General features: G+C 48.4%; 1 protein-coding gene across 2 annotated transcripts; it reads left to right on the top strand.

Annotated features, from left to right (window-relative positions):
- Positions 1–1531: 1531 nt before the first annotated feature.
- SPINT1 (serine peptidase inhibitor, Kunitz type 1) lies at positions 1532–20301 on the top strand. Of its 2 annotated transcripts, XM_035327275.1 has the most exons (11): positions 1532–1693; positions 1846–2327; positions 10039–10190; positions 11552–11690; positions 12706–12876; positions 13383–13409; positions 14686–14811; positions 15721–15771; positions 16021–16191; positions 16918–16974; positions 18113–20301. In XM_035327275.1, the coding sequence occupies exons 2-11, from the start codon at positions 1889–1891 to the stop codon at positions 18307–18309; spliced, it is 1530 nt and encodes a 509-aa protein (XP_035183166.1). In that variant the 5' UTR covers positions 1532–1693; positions 1846–1888; the 3' UTR covers positions 18310–20301. The 2 variants fall into 2 exon arrangements, with proteins under 2 accessions (XP_035183166.1, XP_035183167.1); XM_035327276.1 differs by lacking the exon at positions 14686–14811.
- Positions 20302–20441: the final 140 nt, after the last annotated feature.

The following is a 20441-nucleotide window of genomic DNA, read 5'->3' as shown; positions in this document are numbered from 1 at the left end:
AAGATGTATTCAGCAATAGATTTTCATCAGAGAGACTGAAGATTAAATACTTGATAATGGTGATCCATTTTTAGTCTATGGTATATAATTTTGTAACATATTTAATAATGAAAAAAAAAAATGGAAAACACAGAAAAAAGCCACTAAGGTAACAAAGGGGGAATGGAGACTCTGCCATAAAAGAAGTGATTAAAAGATCATGGCTTGCTTCCACTAGCAAAAAGAAGACTGAGTTAGGGCATGATTTCACTGAAGTAAATACATCTGACAAAGATAATAGGAGAGAAGCTTTTGAAATTAAAGGACAACAATACACAAGAAAAATTAATATAAGGTATATAAAATAAGTATAAATACTTTTATGGTGAGCAGCAGAAAAGCTTGCAGCATGACACTAGCACAGCCTTCTGATGGGAGCAAAAGGGATTAAATCCCCTACTCTTAAGGTGAGGCTTGATTAGTTTATGAAGGGGCTCATGCTTCTGTAAACATTTAAAAAAGGGGCAGGACAGGCACAAGGGAGGGCTTGAGTGCCTCAGGCAGTGCAGAGTAAAAGACAGCCTTGCCATTTATTTATTTTTTATTTCCCCAGTATCAGGGTATCACAGACAGAAACAAGCAGCAGAAATTGAAATGCGGGACACCAGCAAGGTCCCCAAAACTGCAAAGTAAGCTGCTGCTCAAAGCACAGCCATTGCTCACCATCTCTTCTCAAAGATTTGCCAATCAATACCATCTCACATTTGCTTCTGCCTTTGAAGTGATGCAATATTTCATTAAAAATAATGTCCAGGCAAATTACAAGAACCCTCTGCCCTCCTAAGCACTATGACGGAGGGCTAAGAAGACTTTACTCAGGGGTTTAGGAGTGCTTGCAGTGGGAGTGGTGACACTGATGTAGCTGGTGAACAGGGGAATTTGATCCTAGCTCTGCAAATAGAAGCAGGAAGGTAAAACACGCACCCAAGTTACAGCAGGCAGCCTTTCTGTTCCTGTTTGTGGCTGATCTGTATGAGAGTGAGGAGCATTGGAACATAGCTCACCAGGGGGCTGAGCACCAAAAAGTCTCACTGCAGTGATGCAGGGGCTGCTGCTACGCACACTGCCAAGGGTTTTCACTGAAGAGGAGTATTATGTCCCAAAAGCAGGGAGCGAATGGTTTTGAGCATGAAATGCCTGGCAGTGGGTGCAGGCTGTGAGGCCAAGCCAGGGGGCTGACTCATTTGGGTCAGTGAGACCTGGGATCCCTTCCACCCCACCGGTGGCGATGCTGCACTGCGAGGGCTACCACCAGAGGACATGTGCTCACGGCTTTCAGCACAACCCGTCTGGACTTTTGGTCCGGCTGAAGCGTAGGGATGGGGTGGGTGCCCTTGCACCTGCGCAACCAAAAGTAACACTCTTGGACACATAGGGCTGTGCTGGGTGCTCCCATGGGAGCCTTTGCTCCCCTTGCCAGCGGAGGGGGAAATGGTATCACCCTGCTCTCCTCCCCTTCCTCTTACACAATGCAGAGAGGAGGGGAGTGACTTGATTTTTTTTTTTCTCTCTCTGGGAGTTGGTTTTCACTTCCTGCCCCTTCCGTGCCTTTGTCTCCACTGGACGCTGCCGAGGGCACACCTGAGGGGTGAAGGCACAGGGGGACCAAGGGGACACCCTTCTCCTAGCATCGGTCCCACCTGAGACCACACAGGTGGGAGCCAAGAGCGTTTGTCTGGGGGTGAGCTGCAGGGTGGGGGGACACATTGGCCACCGTGGGGAGAGCGGGGACCTGGAGCGCGGGCAAAAGGTGGCATGTACCTGGGCACCATCCCTTTTAGCTTCATCTGTCTTCTCTCCCTTTAGGAAAGGACGAGGGTCTCAAGGCGGTGAGGATCAGGGTGCCAGGATGGCCAGCAGGAGACCAGGTCCGCAATCCAGACTCGGGGTCTGCCTGGTGCTGGTGGCAATGGCAGTTGTCTTTGGTGAAGAGCAGGAGACAAAACCCTTTGGAGAAACCTGCCTGGAGGACTTTACGGTGGGGATGCCAGGTTTGGTGCTGGACACAGACGCCTCCGTCCAGAATGGAGCCACCTTCTTGTCGTCCCCCATGGTCCATCGGGGCAGGGACTGCATGAGGGCTTGCTGTAAGGACCCTGCTTGTAACCTGGCCCTCGTGGAACAGGTCCCGAACTCAGGGGAAGACCACATCCAGGGCTGCTTTCTCCTCAACTGCCTCTACGAGCATACTTTCGTCTGCAGGTTTGTGAGGAAGGTTGGCTTTCTCAACTTCTTGAAGAAGGATGTCTACGATGCCTATGAGGCAATGCAGAAGCACGGATCTAATGGTAAGGTGCCCATAATGGATCTGTGCAAACTGGGGCTGGGTGAGCACCGAGGGCTTCTGTCCTCAGTTCTTCCACCTCTCATTTGTGCAGCTGTGCTGCCAAATGGCTGGGACAGAGTGGTGTTAAGCTTGGGTTTCTGTACGCCCGTCTGTGGCAGAGGTTTTCCCTAACTTTGATCGGTGCCTCAGTTTGCCTATTAGCAAATGGAGCAGGAGCCATTCTTTAACCTATTTGAGTCGGGTGGAGTGTTTACTGAATGCAGGCTGTGTTTTTGATACCTGACAACTCAGAGAAAAAGGGTGCTGTTTTTCTCATCCCTCCCCCCAGGCTTTTAAGGTTGGAAAGTGAAATCCCCTAAAATCTAGACATCGACGCCTTTTAAAGGGCCACATTAATCTGCTAATTGGTATGGGGCTGGAGGCAGGACGCAAGGCGCTTTCTTTTCCTTACTTGCCAGGGCGGCGAGGTGCCTCAGTACCGTGGGGTTTGTTGGGGTTGTGTGGATTTGCTGGATGGGTTTTGGTTAGAAAGCTCCCCCTCTGGAGGTGGGTTTCTCTTTCCCAGCCTCTGTTTCCCTGCTTGGAAAGTTTGCACCTGGCCCAGTGGAAAACAAAGTAATCTGTAGCTGGCCGCTTGCCATGCGCTCTGCGGTCTCCGTAAGCATGCAATGTGTTCAGAAACACCAGAAACATGCCAATTCCTTCTTCTACTTCCTTTCTCCCTTGTTTTGGAGGAAGACGAATAAGCCTCTGGCTTGACTGGGTGTTTTGGCAACCATAGCCAGTTTATTACCTGTTGATGGATGGGCAGGGCTGCCAGGAGATCCCCGAGATCATCCTGCTCAGGGCCCCTCCCAGCCCACCCTGGGGGCAAGGAAGAAGAGTTGTGCAGATGCCAAGGGGAGCAGCTGGTGCATGGGCTTAGGCCCCATCATGTGAGCTGAGCGGTCTTAGATCTCCTGCTGGGATATGCCAGCCTATGAGGCTGACCGCTTTTGTCATGGCAGAGGTGGTTCTCCACTCCTTTCTCCCCACTAGTCACATTTTAGGGTTTTCTGGTGAATCTCTAGTTCCCTGTTGCAGTAGTCGTCCCATATCTTTGTTCGGGGCTCAAAATCCTTTCCAGGGGAGCTGCAGTTAGTGAAGAGCTAAGCCACATCTCCAGGAGTCCGAACTCCTACATGCTTTGCTGTAGGAGGAAAAGGGAATGCATCATCCCCAGTGCATCCTGATTTCACAAGGTTAGATTAAAATATAATGTGCTGTTGAGCAACGGAGCCCTTCATCAGTGCAGACCGGCGTGCTGTACAACGAGGCTGCAGCCCCGCAGATGCAAAGCCGTAAGGCCCATCGTGGCCTACATGCTGGACACTGGCAGGCCTCCCTGGGTCACTGAGCTGCCTCAAGAGATGTTTGCTGCTCCATTTTTATCCCTGGCCATGGCAGGACGGGGTGGCTGGGCAGAGCTGGCTCCCCTGGCTAGGTCTGGCACCCAGCTGCCAGCTGGAGCATCCCAGCCAACTACAGGCAGGTGCTGCCTCGTGAGCCAGCTTCCAGAGGGGCTGGGACGGCTGTGGTGGAGCAGGAAGGCTGCACGGAGAGGGGGAAAACATGCTAGAAAGGCTCTGTTAGGAACACTGCCGAGAGCCTGCCATGCCCCTCCTCCCTCACGTGGGGCTTGCGCCACGACACCACTGCAGGTGTAGGAAGGGCTCGGTCCTTCTACACCCCGTGTTTGCTCTCAGAGCACGCAGGGTGCCAGGCGGGCTCCAGCTGTGGCAGCAGACACCAGGGAGCTCGCTGCTGTGTGTTTGCATCAGGCTGTTCATGCTGTGCTTTGTTGGGAAATGCGTTTCTGGTGCTAAATCAGGGTATCCTGGCTGAGCCCGCCTCCCCGGGGCAGCTGAGTAGACAGTTAAGAATGCAGATCTTGATTTTGGTTGAGAGCCAAAAAGAATCAACAAAAACAACAACCCCAAATCCCCCTTCCCCCCCACCTGGTCTGTGATAGTGGAGCAGGGTCAGCCCAGGAGGAGGTGGAGGAGTGTGACTGCTGGCAGGGGGGACACGGAGGTGCAGGTGCAGGAGGGCAAGTCAACGCACCCCTGGGCACAATAAGGAAGTTCAGCATGGGTTCAGCTTCTGGAGTTTTTGAGGATGCCTGAAGAAGCAGAGTGAAACTGGTGAGTAAGGAAGCTGTTTTCAGCATGCCAGGCTTTCCTCCCAAGTGTTTTTAGGAAAAAATAAAAAAAAATAAAAAAAACCTCTTGCACCTGATTTTGCGCTTCAGGCAAAGCTGTCGGCCCACTGTTGTGCTGCATCTTTGTGAAAATGGAAAGCTCTTCTGGAGCCTGGGTTGTCGTCACCCCCCCGAGGCTGGGCTCCAAAGGATGGCTGGAAGCTTATGCACTGCTTTATAGTCCCTTTCCTTTACCTGCTTTCAGGCGTCCTCAGAGTCTCCAGGGTATGCTCCATACAGTCTCTGCCAAAATGAGGATTAAAAGTATGTTTTTCTAATGTATAGTGAAATATATATTTATGTAGTTTAGAAGCCCCACTGGGTGACATTAAAGAAGAAAGCCGCGTATTCCAAGACTCACTGGGAGGAGGCCTGGTGAATTAAGAGGTTTATATGTGTTCGAGAGGAGACTAGATAATTATTGAAAGAAAGAGCACACCTGGGGACTGCTGAATAGAAAAATTTAATTTTGGAGTGTTTCCTGACCCTGATGGAAGCAGCTGAAATCTAGGAGAGTATTACGGGGGAAGCATCGTGTACCTTGCCCTGTACTTGCTCTTCCTTGAGCATGCACAGAGAGACCACTGGAAATAGCACTGGGACAGGGGTACCCCTGACCTACCCCACTGCAGCCACTCTTGGGTTTTTATGTCTTCAGAAAAAAATCTAAAGGTACTGGTAACAGAGAAAAGAGCTGCAATCTAGCGCCTGCACATCATCTAAGTATGTTTTTAATATTCTGGAGTACAAGAGCTTCTGAGTCCAGTATAAAATGGCAATGCCAGTTTGGTTCTGCCTCTTGCCTGTTCCAGCTCCTGTACAGCCCAAAGCTTCTGCTGGCATTGTTAAAAGGCACTGTCCCCTTAAATCACTTCCCAGGCTGAACTTTGCTGCGAGTTTTCTGCCTGTCTCATTCGGGAGGGGCAGGCTCACCGTGCACTTTGTCGGTAATAATGGAGCCCATTTTTGTTTAGGTAACCATGAGCTTATTCTGGTCTGGGCAAACCAGTTCTGGGCGTGAAACTGGAAAATAACCTCCCTGAACCTTTGTCCGTTTCATGAACTGAACCCCTTGTGGTGGTTATGAAATGCTCTGTGACGCTCTCCTTGAATTTGAGTGGGAGACGGGCTTGTAGGTGGGAGACAGGGAGCACGGAAGAACATGGTGGGTGCAGGAGGTGCCTGCTCCCACCTAACCATGGATGGAGCTTTGCAGGTTACAGCTTTGGTGACACACTCAGAATGGAGAGCTCCCCGGGCCAATGTCCACCTTTGAAGGTTTGGTCCAGTCCCCATCCTCAGGTGCCCAGCACAGGAAAGAGGGGGAACTGCAGTGTTGGTTTCCACATCACCCATGCAGGGACCAGTGATGGGCCCTTGGGGACCAGTCCAGCTCCCTGCTGCATGGCTACAGAGAGGTTAAGCTGACCTGCTGTATGCTCCTCCTGCAAACCATTGCACAAGCCTCTAGAAACTAATCCTGAGAGCTGCTTTGCCTTGCATGAATTGTAGAAAAACTTTATGGCTTTATTGTGACCGGATTTACTGCCCAGCCAGGACAAATCCCTGCAGAAATTCCTCTTTTTCCAAGCAACTGTTCTGTTGCCCTTCCCTTTTCCCCCCTCCTCAGGCAAATCAACAGCACAACAACATCCTTCATTACCTTGCCTGTTATTGTGCAGTTTCCTACTGCAGGTGGGCGAGATTTGCATGACCCCAAGCCGCGAGCTGTTTGTTTTTGCGTGGCGGCCTTAGCACACAGAGCAGAGCAGGGAGTCAGTGCTGGCAGAGGAGCACTGCTGCCCTGCCTGCTTGCTCGGGCTCAGCTGGCGCCTCTAAACCTCCAAGGTTGTGTGTCTCATGCCTGGACACCAGCCTGGAATTTGGGTGGCCTCGTTTCTGTTCCCGCCTCTGCTGCTGACTTGCCTCATGGCTTGGAGCTGTGGCTTTTGTCCTCAGCGAGGTGCCTCCATGTTCCCAGCACTTGCACAGCTCATCTTGCTTCTGAGCTGCAACTGGGGCACAAGCAGGCTGCAGGAGCCCTAGGTGACAATACACAACCTCAGCACATTCTGCAGTATTTTAAGTATTGCTTTACAGTCTCAAGTACTCAGGTTGTTACCTCCCTGAGCCCTGGAATGAAGGAAATCTGGTTTTCTGTGAATTTGTGTCTTCAGGGCAGCAGCTGATATGTAAGATCCAAAAGAGAAGCCCTCTGTCTGTGAGCTTTGCTTTCTCCTGCAGGATTTCACTGGCACCTGCCTCTGGCAGCGCAGTCCCTGCTGGGGTCTCCCTCCCCACCTCGTGCTTACTTTTGCAGCCCTTGTAGGCATTCATTATCTTTTAGATTTATGTTCCTCTGTCTGCTTTGATTTGGGTTTACTTATTGGTAGAGGTGAAGCCAGACAAACCATTCAACTGTGTAAGCCTTGAAACTTACTCACTGTATAAGATTTAAATAATTTTAAAAAAGCAAAACACGGGCTCAAAGCCTGAATATATTATGGGTCATTTAAATTTCTGGGATTTTATTTTTAAGCATTTTGTACTTACCCTATTGAGTTTTTCTCCAGGATCATGAAAAAAAAAATAATTCTATTTCTCCTATCCATTTTCTGATTGGAAGCTGAAGGTGTTTCTTGACGATGTGACCCCAGCAGCTGGTGCTCCACAGTAAAGAGCACAACAACGTCATAAAGCTTTAATCTCCCTACTAATTATGGACTTCTACGGAAACTTTCCAGAGACCAAAGAGCATTATAGCAAAGGCAACTTTCATTTTCAGACTGCCTTTCAGAGCAAAAAGAACTGAATGGAGAGTCTCCCTTCCAAGAGCAGCTTGTTGATATTTACCCTGGTTTAGTGAGCACTTGGTTACGAAGCTCAGGTGGAAAATGCCCGCTGAAGGCTTTACATACTCAGTGTAATGAAAATGCTCCAAAGTTGCTGAGCTTTCAGAGGTTCTAAGGAGTAAAGAGAGAGTCATCTGAAAAAGAAATCCTTTGTTCGTAGTGAAATGTCCTCTTTTGCAGTCACTGGACACAAGCAAATCCTCTGGTTTTCTGGGGGTGAACGGGCTTGGGAGTTTTGCTCCTCAGAGATGGAGTCTGGAGAGGTAGCTGGCCCCTTAATCAGAATGGACCTTTTACTTCACTCTGCAATCCACAAGCCAAAGCAACTAAATTGATCTGTGGTAAAATGTTTGGCGTGCCTTTTATTTATGTATGTATGTATGTATTTATTTGTTTATTACAGTGTGTATGGTTAAAAATGCCAAGGAAAAATATGATATGGAGTAAGGTCTTGTTGTAAGGTAACAACCAGCCTTTGTGGTGCTGAAGAACTGGGCTTTCCCTTGTGAAACTGCCCCCACTTACTGGGCTCACCCTGGCAGGAGGGCGGCAAGGAGCAGACTGTGTTTCTCCAGGTCAGGGTCATGGCGTTTGCCTGGCAGGAACAGCATGAACATGTCCCCTTCCCAGAGCTCGTAGTGCTGTGTATGGCATAGTTGTGTGGCTGTTTTCCCCTGTTTCTTTGGGGAGAATTGCCAGCTGCAGTCTGCTTTTGGCTACGAATGCTCCTGTGGCCCTTGGCGAGATCTCTTGAAAATAAAGTGAAACTCCGTTTATTCATTCTACCAGCCTGCTCAAACCAAGAGGCGCCAGGCTTACCCAGCCCAGCTCAGTGTCTTCCAGCAGCCTCTGTGCCTGGTGGAGGCAGGATCTATCACTTTGGCATGCAGCCCTGGGGAGGGAGCAGCAGGCAGTGATGCCTCACCCAAAGGCCAAAGGACACCGGGGTGGGCACCTCTGCCTCTGATGCAGATGTCATCTTTCCATCCTCTTTCAGCCCTCTCTGCCTGTTTTGGTGGTTGCTTGTCAAAGCCTCATTGGGTCATCCCACCCAATGCTTCCATGAGAAGATGGGCTAAAAGATAAAGCTGGTGACAGTCTGTGGAGAGCAGACCAGTGTGATAAAGTTAACCAGAAGCCCTGCAGTTGCATGAGCTAGAAGTGACCGAGCTGTTCTCACACACCAAAACCACAGTCCCTCCAGCCTGGTGACAAGAATGGCTGGGGACCAGGCTGCAGATGGAGCTTGGGAGGGCTGGTATGCGTAAGTACCCTTGTAAATACCCAGGTAAATACCCTCAGCAATTCTGCATCTGAAAAGGCTGAGCACAGTGCTTGGACGTGAAAAAAGGGAAGGTTGATTTCATCTGTGACTTTCTGGTGGCAGCAGCCTTTGTAAAAACAGAATGGGACTAATCATCTTCACTTCGTTTTGGTATCTGAAGATATGGAAAATAGAAGGTTCTGGGCGGACATGTGGCCAGTCTGACCTGGAATACATGTTGCAAAACCCTCTATCCTACTTAATTTGTAGATGAAAGAACTTAAAAGTAGGTTGTTTCAAATGTCAGCTTTGTTTGTATGTATGCCTTACACTCCAGTTCCCTTCAGTAGGCTCTCGCAAGAGGCAACAGCTGGGACATGAATCCAGAAACACTTACATGGGAAATTAGGAGTAGGTCTGTAACAATGAAAGTAATTAGCTGGAGGAATAGTTTTCCAAGGGCTTTGTGTACTTTTCTTCAGTCCCAATTGTATCAAAATGGTAGAGTGACATAGCTAGATTAAAAATGAAAATTGATGCCATTCCAAAAGGCTCAGGCTGAACTTGAACATTGTGTCTTGGACTTGGTACGAGAACTACCAGGTGGAGTTTTATGGCTGGATGTATGCAGGAGACATTCAGGACAAAGGGGATAATGATTCAGGCTTACGGTGTCACTGCGTAGTCTGATCTGGCTGGCATGGGCAGAGATCAGTTTTTCTCTCTTAAGCTCACAGCCTGGAAAAGTGCTTAATGGACTGTGGAGGCTGCCAGCAAGCTAATCCGTGCGATGGCACAAAAATAATAATGGCGTGAATGGCATTTGTGTGCATTTTCTAAGGCGCATGTGTCAGGGTAAGATGAGGTGGAGGAGGGCTGTTTTCCACCCAAACCCCACCTTGCACAGTTAAGTACACAACACAGCACTTACAGCTGGTGGTAGGAATGATGAGAGTCCGTCCCACATTCTTGAACACCCACATCAGGTCATCTCCTGAAGTGTCGGGGTGGAGATTGCTCTGTGCTGTTTTGCGAGGATGTGGTCCAGCTGTTAGAAGCACGGTGGCTGTGGCCACAGGGACATCCTCCTCCAGTGACTCCTGTGGGTAGAAACAGCTCAAAGGCACTGACAGAGTGGGTTGTGGAATTATTAAATTACAGGGGGCAGCAGTAACGGTATTGATTGCCAGTTGCTTGCTCAGGCTGCAAGAAGCACAGCTGTTTAAAAGTGTTTTTCCTTTTAGTGGATGATGTCTGTATTGATTTATCCCGGAAGAGTCCCCCCTTTCCCATGATGGAGACAAGGACTGGACCCTTCAGCCTCTTACCCGAGCCTTGCTCTACACTTCTTCCACAGATGACCGTCCTCCGATAGCCCGCATTGGCAGGGACATGCGGGTGCAGCCGGGGGAGCCAGTGATGCTGAGAGGCGCAGAGAGCACAGATGACCGTGGGATTGTCAGCTATGAATGGAAACAGGTCCTTGGTGACCCCTCTGTGGAGATGAAGGTAGGGAGATGCATGAAGGAAGCAGCTTGTCACCTGCGGTCTGCTCCAGGCTGGGCTCTCCAGGTTTAGCTGAGCTGGAGCAGAAACCATGTCTCCTGACAAGCTCCAAGTTCTTTGGAGTGTAAACACTGTCTTGTAGATGTTAAATGTGACTTGTGGCTCTAGAAGAGCAAATGCTTGCAGTTAAACTTATGCAAAATACTCTAGAAAGCCTTGGAGCTTGTTTGGAGCTCACGTGGCACCTTCTGGGAGAATTAGCAAAGGAGTGTACCAGGCCTACAGCTGGTTTTGAAGACTAGCAATATCTAGCTCTAGGGTGCTGAAGGGGCTATGGAAATCTGGAAATGCTGCTCTCCTTCTTTCTTTCCCCTAGCACAACCAAAGCAACTTTCCCCCTACCCTCCCCAAACAAAACTAAACAATAACTAACTAACTAACAAAACCAAAACAAGAAGAGTCATCTTTATCTTTACTCCTCTTACCTACTATGGAAGAGTAGAAAATATGTGAAGACAATTAAGAAATACTTGCGTATTTTAGAGCAACGCCTAAAGGTATCACAACTGCTGCATTTCAAAATACTCTGCTTGATGAACAAGTCTGCCTTTGCTCTTTGGCCATGGGATCTCCTGCATGACGCTGGATACAAAGTCCAGGACAAACTTACCACTGGCTTAGTATTAAACTAGTGTGTTTTTAGTGTTTTAACTACCTTAAGAAGTTATACAGCAACACTGTCTTGAAATGTAACTAAAAAGGCAGAAACAGCATAGAAATGGAGGCCCAGCGTTGTCAACAAGCTTTGAGAAAAAGTTTGTGTCCATAATAACAAAACTTTATTTTCTGACAAAATAAATTCCTCTCTTTTAGAAACCTCTTATCGGGCAAAGAAATAGGTACTCTATTCCATTTCTGAAACTAAATATACTTTTCATATTCAAAATGAAAGGGTATATGTTTCTTAAATATACCTAGCATATTTTCTATACGCTAAATACATTATTCATGACAATTTTCATTTTTAAAGAAGTAAAATAAAAACTGCAGACATTTTAGGCCTCTCCAAAGTCTTTTGCTTTCCCACATGCCTTCACAACTTCCCCAGACATGAAAATTCTGGTTAGGCTTCTGGCACTCTTTTGCTCTGCTACTTCAGCTGGGTACCAGCAGTCAGAATCCAGCCTGTAGATTTGGGGGGCACTGTACAGCACTGAGATATTTTTAATGCCAAAATTCTGCTTGAGGGTTTCCAGCCAAGCCTCTTTCTTCTTAATGCAGCAGAAGCATGGGTCTTGCTTGGCTTCGCTCATGCCCTCATTACGTGTGCCTCTTCTCCATTAGCTTTTCTTTTGCATTCTCAGAAGCAGGAAGAAGACCAAGTAGAAATCTCCAATCTACAGGTGGGCACTTACGTCTTCCAGCTTACAGTCACAGACACTGCCCAGCAGAGAGACTTCACAAACATCACCATCGTGGTGCTGAACGCTGAGCAAACTGAAGGTGAGCCTGAGCCCACAAACATAGCTGGAGTCCCCAAGCCTGGGTGATGTTCTGGCATAATCAGTGCTCTTCTCAGGGGGTAGGCAGGAAAAGAACACAGCCAACAGACCGGGCTTGCATGTCAGCTTTTCCCAGTAAAAGCCTGCAGCTGACAAATAGTAGAAAGTCTCTGCATTCACAGTGGTCTATTTTACGTTTTTCTCATCCTCTGCAGAAGAGGTGCCCTGCAATATCTGTTCTTCTCTGCATGACATTGCTCCCTCTACTGGGTAACACCAGAGTGACTGGAGCCTGGAGTCCATCAAGGGTGTAAGAGAGGAGAACCTAAAAGGCCTTGTTGACTCCACAGTTTTGTTGTGAAGGGCCTAATTCCCTTAAGCCACAAGTTAGGTGAAGCTGTCTGCATGACAGAGTCGCCCCAAAACGTTCAGTATGACAACTACATTAGGGGCAAAGCATTCTCGGACAAATGGTTGACTAGAATTTCTTCTTCTACCTCAGGTACCATAAAAATGTAAGAACAGGCATATCAGGTCACTCTAAAAGTCTGTCAGAAATCCAGTACACTGCATCCGACAGCATCCAGAGTTTGATACTTGACAGTAGCTAGAACATGACAAGCTATCAGCAAATCCCTAGTATGCATGGCTAGTCACCAAGGAATTTACAGCCTTTTTAAGCAAAAGAGGATGTATTCGTGTTAAATATCCATGGATGACTCTTTGCACAGCAGTAGCATCCTGAAGCAAAGAGTTTCATAGATGAACTCTGTGCTGTGTGCTTTTATTAATGTGGCACCTTCTATTTTTTTTTTTTGTGGCCATAAAAGCCTGCCTCTCATACAAGTAAACATATAAAGTGATTTCCTACTTGCCTTCTGCATACCCCTCAGGATTATGTAAATCTTTCAGACAAATGTCTACACCATTGAAAAACTTTCCTTTGAAAGATTTTTCTCCTTGGTTTGGATGTAAAACAAGCTAACCAGAGCCTTCTGTGCTAACTTTCTCGATAGAGCATTGCTTGACTCCAAAGAAGGTGGGTTGGTGTCGTGGCTCTTTTCCACGCTGGTTTTACAACCCAGCCCTTCAGCAGTGTGAGGAGTTCATTTTTGGCGGATGCAAGGCCAACAAGAATAACTACTTACGGGAAGAGGAGTGTGAACTCGCCTGCAAGAATGTTAAGGGTGAGTCTGCTTCAAAAATCAACCCCCTCTTTCTCACAGGACCGGGCTGTCCCTGTGGGCAGGTACTGCAGCTTCTTGGCTGGCAGCTAGCGGTAGAGCTGAGGAGACCAGGCTAATTACGGATGGGGAGTCCTGCAGTGCTGATATGTCTAACCCAGTTCCTGGCACTCTGCTCCCCTGCTCAGTGCCAGGTCAACTCCACTCAGTCAACATCAAACGTCACCACAGGCTTGTTGGTGTAACCAGACAGGACAGGCAGTGGCAAGAGCTGGCTCGTTCTGGCTCAGCCTCTTCAGGACCAGGTATACCTGGTGTGTCTCTGGCTGCATAAACCCTCAACAAAACCTTGTGCCACATCTTAAGCCTAAATTCAGTATTTGCATCCCACACTGCTACAGGTCTCTGTTCTAGAAAAGATACATTTCTTAGGTGAAACATGAAGGCAATATAAGCTGGCAAAGTGATGTGGTAGTAAATTTATTTTATTTTCCCCCTTATCTCTTCAGGTTCTGTTGGTGGGCGACAAATGCCAGGTAAGCCTCCTGCACCCCTGTGTAACCCTGCCCTAAGCTCAGGCTTAGTGTCTCATATCCATTCCTGTGGCTTTTTGATTAGCAGTCAGTGTGGAAGCGAAGTGTTGGAGACTCATTTCTCTACCAAGCCTTTCACTTTCACGTCATAGGTTAATTCAGGTTGGAAATTACCTCTGGAGGTCACCTGGTCCAACCCACTACTCAAAGTAGGGCCAGCTCTGAGTCATGTAAGGTTGCTCAGGACTGTGTCCAGGCTAGTTTTGTGTATCTCAGAGGAAGGAGATTTTATGCTCTCTCTGGACAACCCTCATTATATTTTTTCCCTTCTATGGAATCAGTTTCCCTTGTTGCTACTTGAGTCTGTTGCCACTCATCCTATTTACTGTGCACCTCCAAAAAGAGTCTGTCTCTGTCTTTTCCATAACTTCATGCTAGGTCACGTGCTCCAACCTCTTCCTGAGTCTCTACAGCTTCCCTCCAGTGTGCCAGTGTCTTTTGTGACCGGGGAGCTCAGACCTGGGCACAGCACTGACCAGCTGGGACCACCTCTGGGGAAGAGGGGAATGACCACTTGTCTCCGCCAGCTCTCCCAGCCCAGCGTGCAGTTGGCCATCCTTGCCACAAGAGCTCTCTACTGACACACATCCAGCGCGTCCATCCTAACCCCCAGGGCCTCTTCTGCAGGACTCCTTTCTCTCTTCTTGGTGTTGGACCAGTGTTCTTGCATGGGGTTGTTCTGTCTCAGGTGTGGGACTTTTAGTTTGCTGCTTTCTCTTGGCATTTGCCTTTGCACTTCATGAGCAAAGCTGAAAGCCTTCTCCCACCTACCCTGCTCTCCCTGCATGCCATTGTGTCCCCTGCTACCCCCATTACTCACAAGCTTTTAGTGGTTTCACTGCCCCAGTCTCTGCCCTTAAGCCAGGGACTGGGAAGCCTGTGGGCAGACCCTCCCAGTAAAGACGGAGGCAAAGAAGGCATTGAGTACTTCAGCCTTTTCTGAGTCTTTTGTCACCATGTCCCCATGGTGTCTGGAGCATTAACCTGTCTTGCTTCCACCTTTTGTGACCTTTTTTTTTAGAGGAAGCAAGGCTGTTCCCAGAGGAATGCTTACCTTATAAACGAGAAATTGTGTTTTTTTCTTTTTTTTTGAGTAGAGTGGCACTGAAGAGAGAGCTTTGCCAGCCCTATCACCAGCTTTTAAGTCCTTCATAAAGCATCTATGTGGCAGGGAGAAAGAATGAATTTTAATGAACTATCTGAACTGTTTCTGATGCAGTATGCAATGGGAACTGTCAGGCCCCCTCCTTCAGATGCAAGGATGGCTGCTGCATTGATGCCTATCTGGAGTGTGACGAAACTCCAGACTGTGCTGATGGATCAGACGAGGTGTATTGTGAACAATGTAAGTTCTTCAAATTCTGGGTTAGAATACTTAGTATATGCACAGGGATGAGCACAATGTCACTTGCATCTGTTGACTCAATGCTTTCCATTGCCTTGGATTCTTACTCCTGACCCTGCATGAACTCTCCCGCAGTATTGTCATATTTGCAGGTTCTGCCGTCTCCGTTGTTGCTGCTGACTGCTACAGCTGCTTTTCCTGCTGGGATGTTCCTTCCACTCTCTTCTCTGTGCCTGCCTGTGAGACTTGAGAGCCTGCTCTCTCCTCCTCTTCCAATATTTTATCTCTGAATGACCTTACCTGCTCTCCTTGTATTTGGAGATGGGAAAATAAACCGTTATTTCTCCCAGTTTGTCCAGCATCTCAGTCCCCTCAACATCCTCACATTATGCTAATATAAATGCACAGTGGCAAGCTGCTGAAATTTCTAATCCCTCCTTCCTCCCTCGTTCTTCTCACAGTATTCCATAGTCTCTTCCCTATCCGTGTGCATTTTGTTACCTTTCTAGGATGCAAGCATATGATTTGTTTCTCTTGACCTCTCATTTCCTGCACTAATAATCTTTCATACTTTTTAAAAATCCAGAGTGAGAACAGTTTCCCCATTTTTCATGACGGAAAAACCTAAGAAAGCAGCCTTTGCTTTTCTTAGTTTCTCCTCTGTATTTGTGGAACTGACATTGGGAATAGTTTCTAGTTGATACATTTTATTTTCCCATGTTCCTTTCATAGCACTGAGATATCTAAGAACCTCAGGTTACATCTCTCTTTCCTTGGCTTGTAATAGTACACAAATATTCAGGAAAGCCCTGTCTGCCCATGTCTATGTGGATGGAAGCTTTTCTTTATTTTTTGTTTTTTGTATTCAACTGGTGAGAGAAGTTTTAACATTAAATATTTCTCTTGCAGATGCTCGTGAGTTCAACAGACTGCAGAAAATCAACGTTACACGTAAGCAGGGTATGTACAGAGCACCTAGACTGACATCTGCCAGCTTTTGCCTTTCTCTTCAGCCCTTGTTTCATAGTGGCAGCTCACCTTGGCAATGCCAATTTGAGCATCTGCCAACTGGGCAGTGAGCACCCGAGAGCCACAGGTCTCACCATGGATGCCCTCTGCCTCAGTGCTTGTGCTCTTCTGCCATGAGCAGATGTTGCAGCTCTGGGAATGTGCTGCTTGGGCTAGAACATCTCTCCTTTGCTTTGCCAGATCATTGTGTGGACTTGCCCGACACTGGGCTGTGCACAGAGAGCATCCCCCGCTGGTACTATGACCCATTCTCTGAGAAATGCGACCGCTTCACCTATGGGGGCTGTGGTGGCAACAAGAACAACTTTGAAGAAGAGGGAGATTGCATGAAATCGTGTTCAGGCATCACAAGTAAGCAGACATAGTGAGGGCTGGAGTTTTGCTGATCAGTCTTGGAAAATCCTGCAAGATTAAGTTCTGTGGTGACAAAGAGGCAGTGCCTTGGGAGCCTTCAGACAAAGCAGCTCTGTTCTCAACCCCTGGCCATGCCCCACAGTGTTCTGCAATGTACAGGTTGCTTGCGGGGAACAGTGCATACCTACAGCACTTTTCTGGAGTGCAGTCTGTCACTTCTCAGAGCTGAAAAAACATTTTGGGTGCTGATGTTTGAAAATGTTCAGAGGAGCATGACAAAACCAGCCAGAGATATGGTATGGCCTCTCTTAGGAACAATGTAATTTCCTAGCTTGGCTCCAGCTCTCCACAAGAGGGAGGGGAGAAATAAAGAAAATTCTCAATGACACATATTAGGCAGAAGTTTTAAACAAACGAGAGGGAAAACTTTCACGCTCTAGTGCCCTGTAGGTGTTGCTGTGGAGACCAACAGCAGACATGGGAGGAGTTCTGACGAACTGCATCTGCTAGGAGGCAATGTTGCTGCTTTTCTGAAGTGACAGCCTCAGCTAGAGTGTGCCTCACAGGTCTGCCCTGAGAGCTCAGTACCAGGGCTGTCAGGAAGGGTGGTGTATGCATGTAGTCACTTCACTGTACCAGGAATGCACTCCTCAGAAACCTGTTTTAGCCCTTGTTCCCACCTTTCTTTGTAAAACTTTTTTCCTGTCTCTGCTCTCAATTCAGAAGCAGATGCCATTGGCCGGAGATGGGAATCATTTGAGCAGCACAGTGCTATGTTAAGTGAGTAACAGTTCTTCCTATGAAGCTTGTTTGTTGCTTTCACCCTGTCCTGAAGGAAAAAAAAAAAAAAAAAAAAGTGCCTTTCCTTGGAAATAATAAACTTCTTTCCTACTCCCCGTGCCCCTTCTGAGGGATTGAGGGAGCAGTGGCCAGAGAGATTCTTCTGTGGACTGTGTGCCTCTGGGCTAATTTCTCCTTCATCTGTGACTCAGTAGCTCAGAGCAAAAGCTCCTGATTTCCTTTTTATCAACATGCATGAACATTCAACGTCAAAAAATGACACAGAAAATTCTTCCTAATGGCCATGTTTACAAAAGAACTGCTAGCTTCTGAAAAAAAAAAAAAAAAAAAAAAAGCCAAAGTGGTTATGTGAATTATGTCTGGTGCTTGATTGTGGGGACATCTCATGACCCTATACCCCCCCTCTACAATTGTAAAGAACACCAAAGCCATTGCACTACAAGTTCTTAAAAGAACAACACAAACTTGGTGTCCTGTTTCACCACAGGGCTGTAAGACCTCTTTCTTTAGTAGAATACTGGAATTATACCCTTCTCTTCTTCAGCCCTAGAGAGTGATTTAACCCTCACATTCACGCCAGCTCTCAAATGCATCATGTTTGCCATCATGTCCATCAATAACGTAGGAGTTTGGTCAGTTGTAAGACTGCTGACTGCTGTGCTCACAGCACTGCTGCAAGCTGTTTCCTCAGAGACCCAGCCCATCCACCACAGCTTGCTCCCATGGCTTTATTCCAACCAGGGTGTGCTTCTCTGAGACCACCCTGCTGATGTATGAAGAAAGGCCGGCATTAGAGAAGTGTTTGGTGCTTATACATGGACAAGTCTGCCGAAGTCACCGAATAGCCTTTAGAGGGCGTGGTGCATCTGAGAAATGACAGGAGCTGGGACTTGAGAGAGAGATGACGGCTGTACCTTGTCCGTACCCTTATGCCATGTGGTTGTCTTCTTTCCTCTTCACCCAGTTTTGCAGTGACCACTCGGTTGCCTGCCCACCCCTCCTCCTTTTTGCCATCACAGCTTTTCCAGCAGCTTTTGTGCTTGCTTCTTCCTGACCGCCCATGCTGTGCCAGAGCTTGTGGAGCAGCCCTCCTAACACGTTCCTGTATCCCCTGCAGGTGCCTTTGAGGTGGTGATTGCTGTGCTCCTCGGCATCTGCATCATGGTGGTCCTGGTGATCATCGGCTACTTCTTCCTGAAGAACAGGAGGAAGAACAGCCGTCGCCGTCAGCCGACCACCGCTACCAACTCCACCCTCTCCACCACAGAGGACACTGAGCATCTGTTTTACAACGGTGCCACCAAACCAGTCTGACCTACAGCCTCTCTCACTCCAGCCACACACTGGGACATTTCCAAGAACTTCTGGAGTTCTGTTTTTAGACAGGGACCTGTGCCTGAAGGGCTTTTTTTTTTCTTAAAGACATTTGTAGCATGAGGCCAAGATCTAGCCATGATTTGGCAGTAATAGTGGTTGTGATTGTCCTGGCTAAATGGCTGCTCTGGACTGAGGACCTGGGAGCATTCTGATGCTCTCTGATGTCTATCCCTTTCTAACCTCAAACAATCCAGTGAAAACTCTGAATGACAACTTTCTTCCTTCTCAAACCTGGAGCACAAGTCAGCTCTACTTACTGAAGGACCCTGAGATTGCATCTGTGTAGCATTCATATTGGTGAATGGTGCAAGCTCACCAGAGCCAGCAATTTTGTGTTTGCAGTGCCACTTCCTTCCACCCAGCCTCATACTTTCTGCCCTTTCCCCACTTTGCAAGGTGGCCCTGCCTTCCAGCAGTCCTCCTGGTCGTGGTGAGCCTCGTGGGGACTGCGTGCTTCGGGTAACTGGCTGGACCTGTTCTGAGAGCTCTGTGACACTGTCCGGTGGTTCCTGTTCTCATGATGGAAGGAAACAGAAATACCTGTTTTAATCACTAGGCTTTGCTTTTTAAGAGAAAAGCGCACCTAGATTTTTTTTTTCTGCTTGGCTGTCACGTTACAGCCACCTACATACAGTATGTGTCCACCATTTTCTCTCCCTGAGTTGCCCTGGTTGCTTTTCCAGTGTTCAGCCTGACCCTGAGCACATTGACATAATATCTATTTATTCTCACTTGACATGAAAGGGAATGTCCTGACTTTCCTGCCGATGGTGAGGGGAGGGCAGAAGGACCCATCTCCCCCTGTTGCTGCTGTGGTGCCAGCCAGTGCTGACCACGGCAAATCCGTGCTCCCAAAGGGGCTGCCCAGAAACCTTGTGGGAAAGCACTGCCTGGCGTTTGGGAAGCATCCTTGAGGGAGGTAGGGAAGGAGAGGTTGTTGGGGAGAAGTGCAGTGAAGGAACCAGAGGGTTCCCTGGAGGCACTGAGGCCATCTGCATGGTCCTGGCTGTGCCACCGAGCAGTGCCGGTAGCTGCTGCTCCCTCCAGGAAGCTTGTGCTGCTATTTTGGTTTTCCTGCCCTCTCCTCCGAGCACACAGCTGCTGACCTGAGTCCCTGTCATCAGGAGCAGGCCAGCTAACATCCTCCTTCCTGCTGGCCTGTCCCTCCCGGTGCAAGATGAGCCCAGCCCCGGGAGGTCCAGAGCTCATCCCTGGCCGCGTGGCAGCATGTGACATCCCCACCGCGCTGAGGTCCTGCATGCTCCCCATAGGCTGATGTAGCAGGGTGCACCCCAGCTCTGTACGGCTATGTCTGCGGCATCCAGGCTTGTGCCTCTGGTTGCTGAAGGCTTCAGCTGTGGGTGAAACTGCTGTTTCTGTAGTGCCTGGTACGCCCTGTCAGGCATGGGGTCAGCACCAGTCCCTGAGCCCCCTGTGCCTGCTGTTCCTGGAAAACTGCTGTGAAGAGAGAGGAAATCGGGTGCGTGCATGTGTGTGTGTAAGAAAGCACAAATCTATGTACAGATTTTAGTTTAAATGCTTGGACCCTTTCAGGGCTGAGGGCAGAGTAGCTCCGGAAGGCTCTGTTGATGGCTCGGGGCATGGCTTAGCTCCCACGTGCAGCTCTGGGAGAAGTGCTGAGTTGTGCCAGTGCCTGGGCTGGAGGGGAAGAAACTGCTGCCCACAGACTGGTGGCAATCTGACTGCACGATTCTCCCTGTCACAGCAGGGCTCGTGCTCACAGCTATCTGCCCCAGTGTCCCTGGGGCAGGTCAGATTCCTCCATGGCTTTTCATGGTCTGTCTCGTATCATTTCTTCCATCGCTCCGATTTTCCAACAGCCTATGCAATAAACTTACCATCTTGATTTACTTTTTGTGCATTCACTCTGATAATGCAAGTTGCAATAAAAGGGAATTGTTTGTCTTATCTGGCTTGGGAGTGGTGTCTGAGAAGCAACAACCTGCAGAGGGGGAAGGTGGCGTTCCCATGCCTGCTATCTTCCACCCTTTCATCTGCAGGTGTTGCTGCAGCCACAGTGCCATGGTTTGGGGAGGGCTGGGCGGGGG

This window comes from Oxyura jamaicensis, chromosome 5 (assembly GCF_011077185.1).
Source record: "Oxyura jamaicensis isolate SHBP4307 breed ruddy duck chromosome 5, BPBGC_Ojam_1.0, whole genome shotgun sequence".
NCBI lineage: Eukaryota > Metazoa > Chordata > Aves > Anseriformes > Anatidae > Oxyura > Oxyura jamaicensis.
This window is presented reverse-complemented; position numbering and strand designations above follow the sequence as displayed.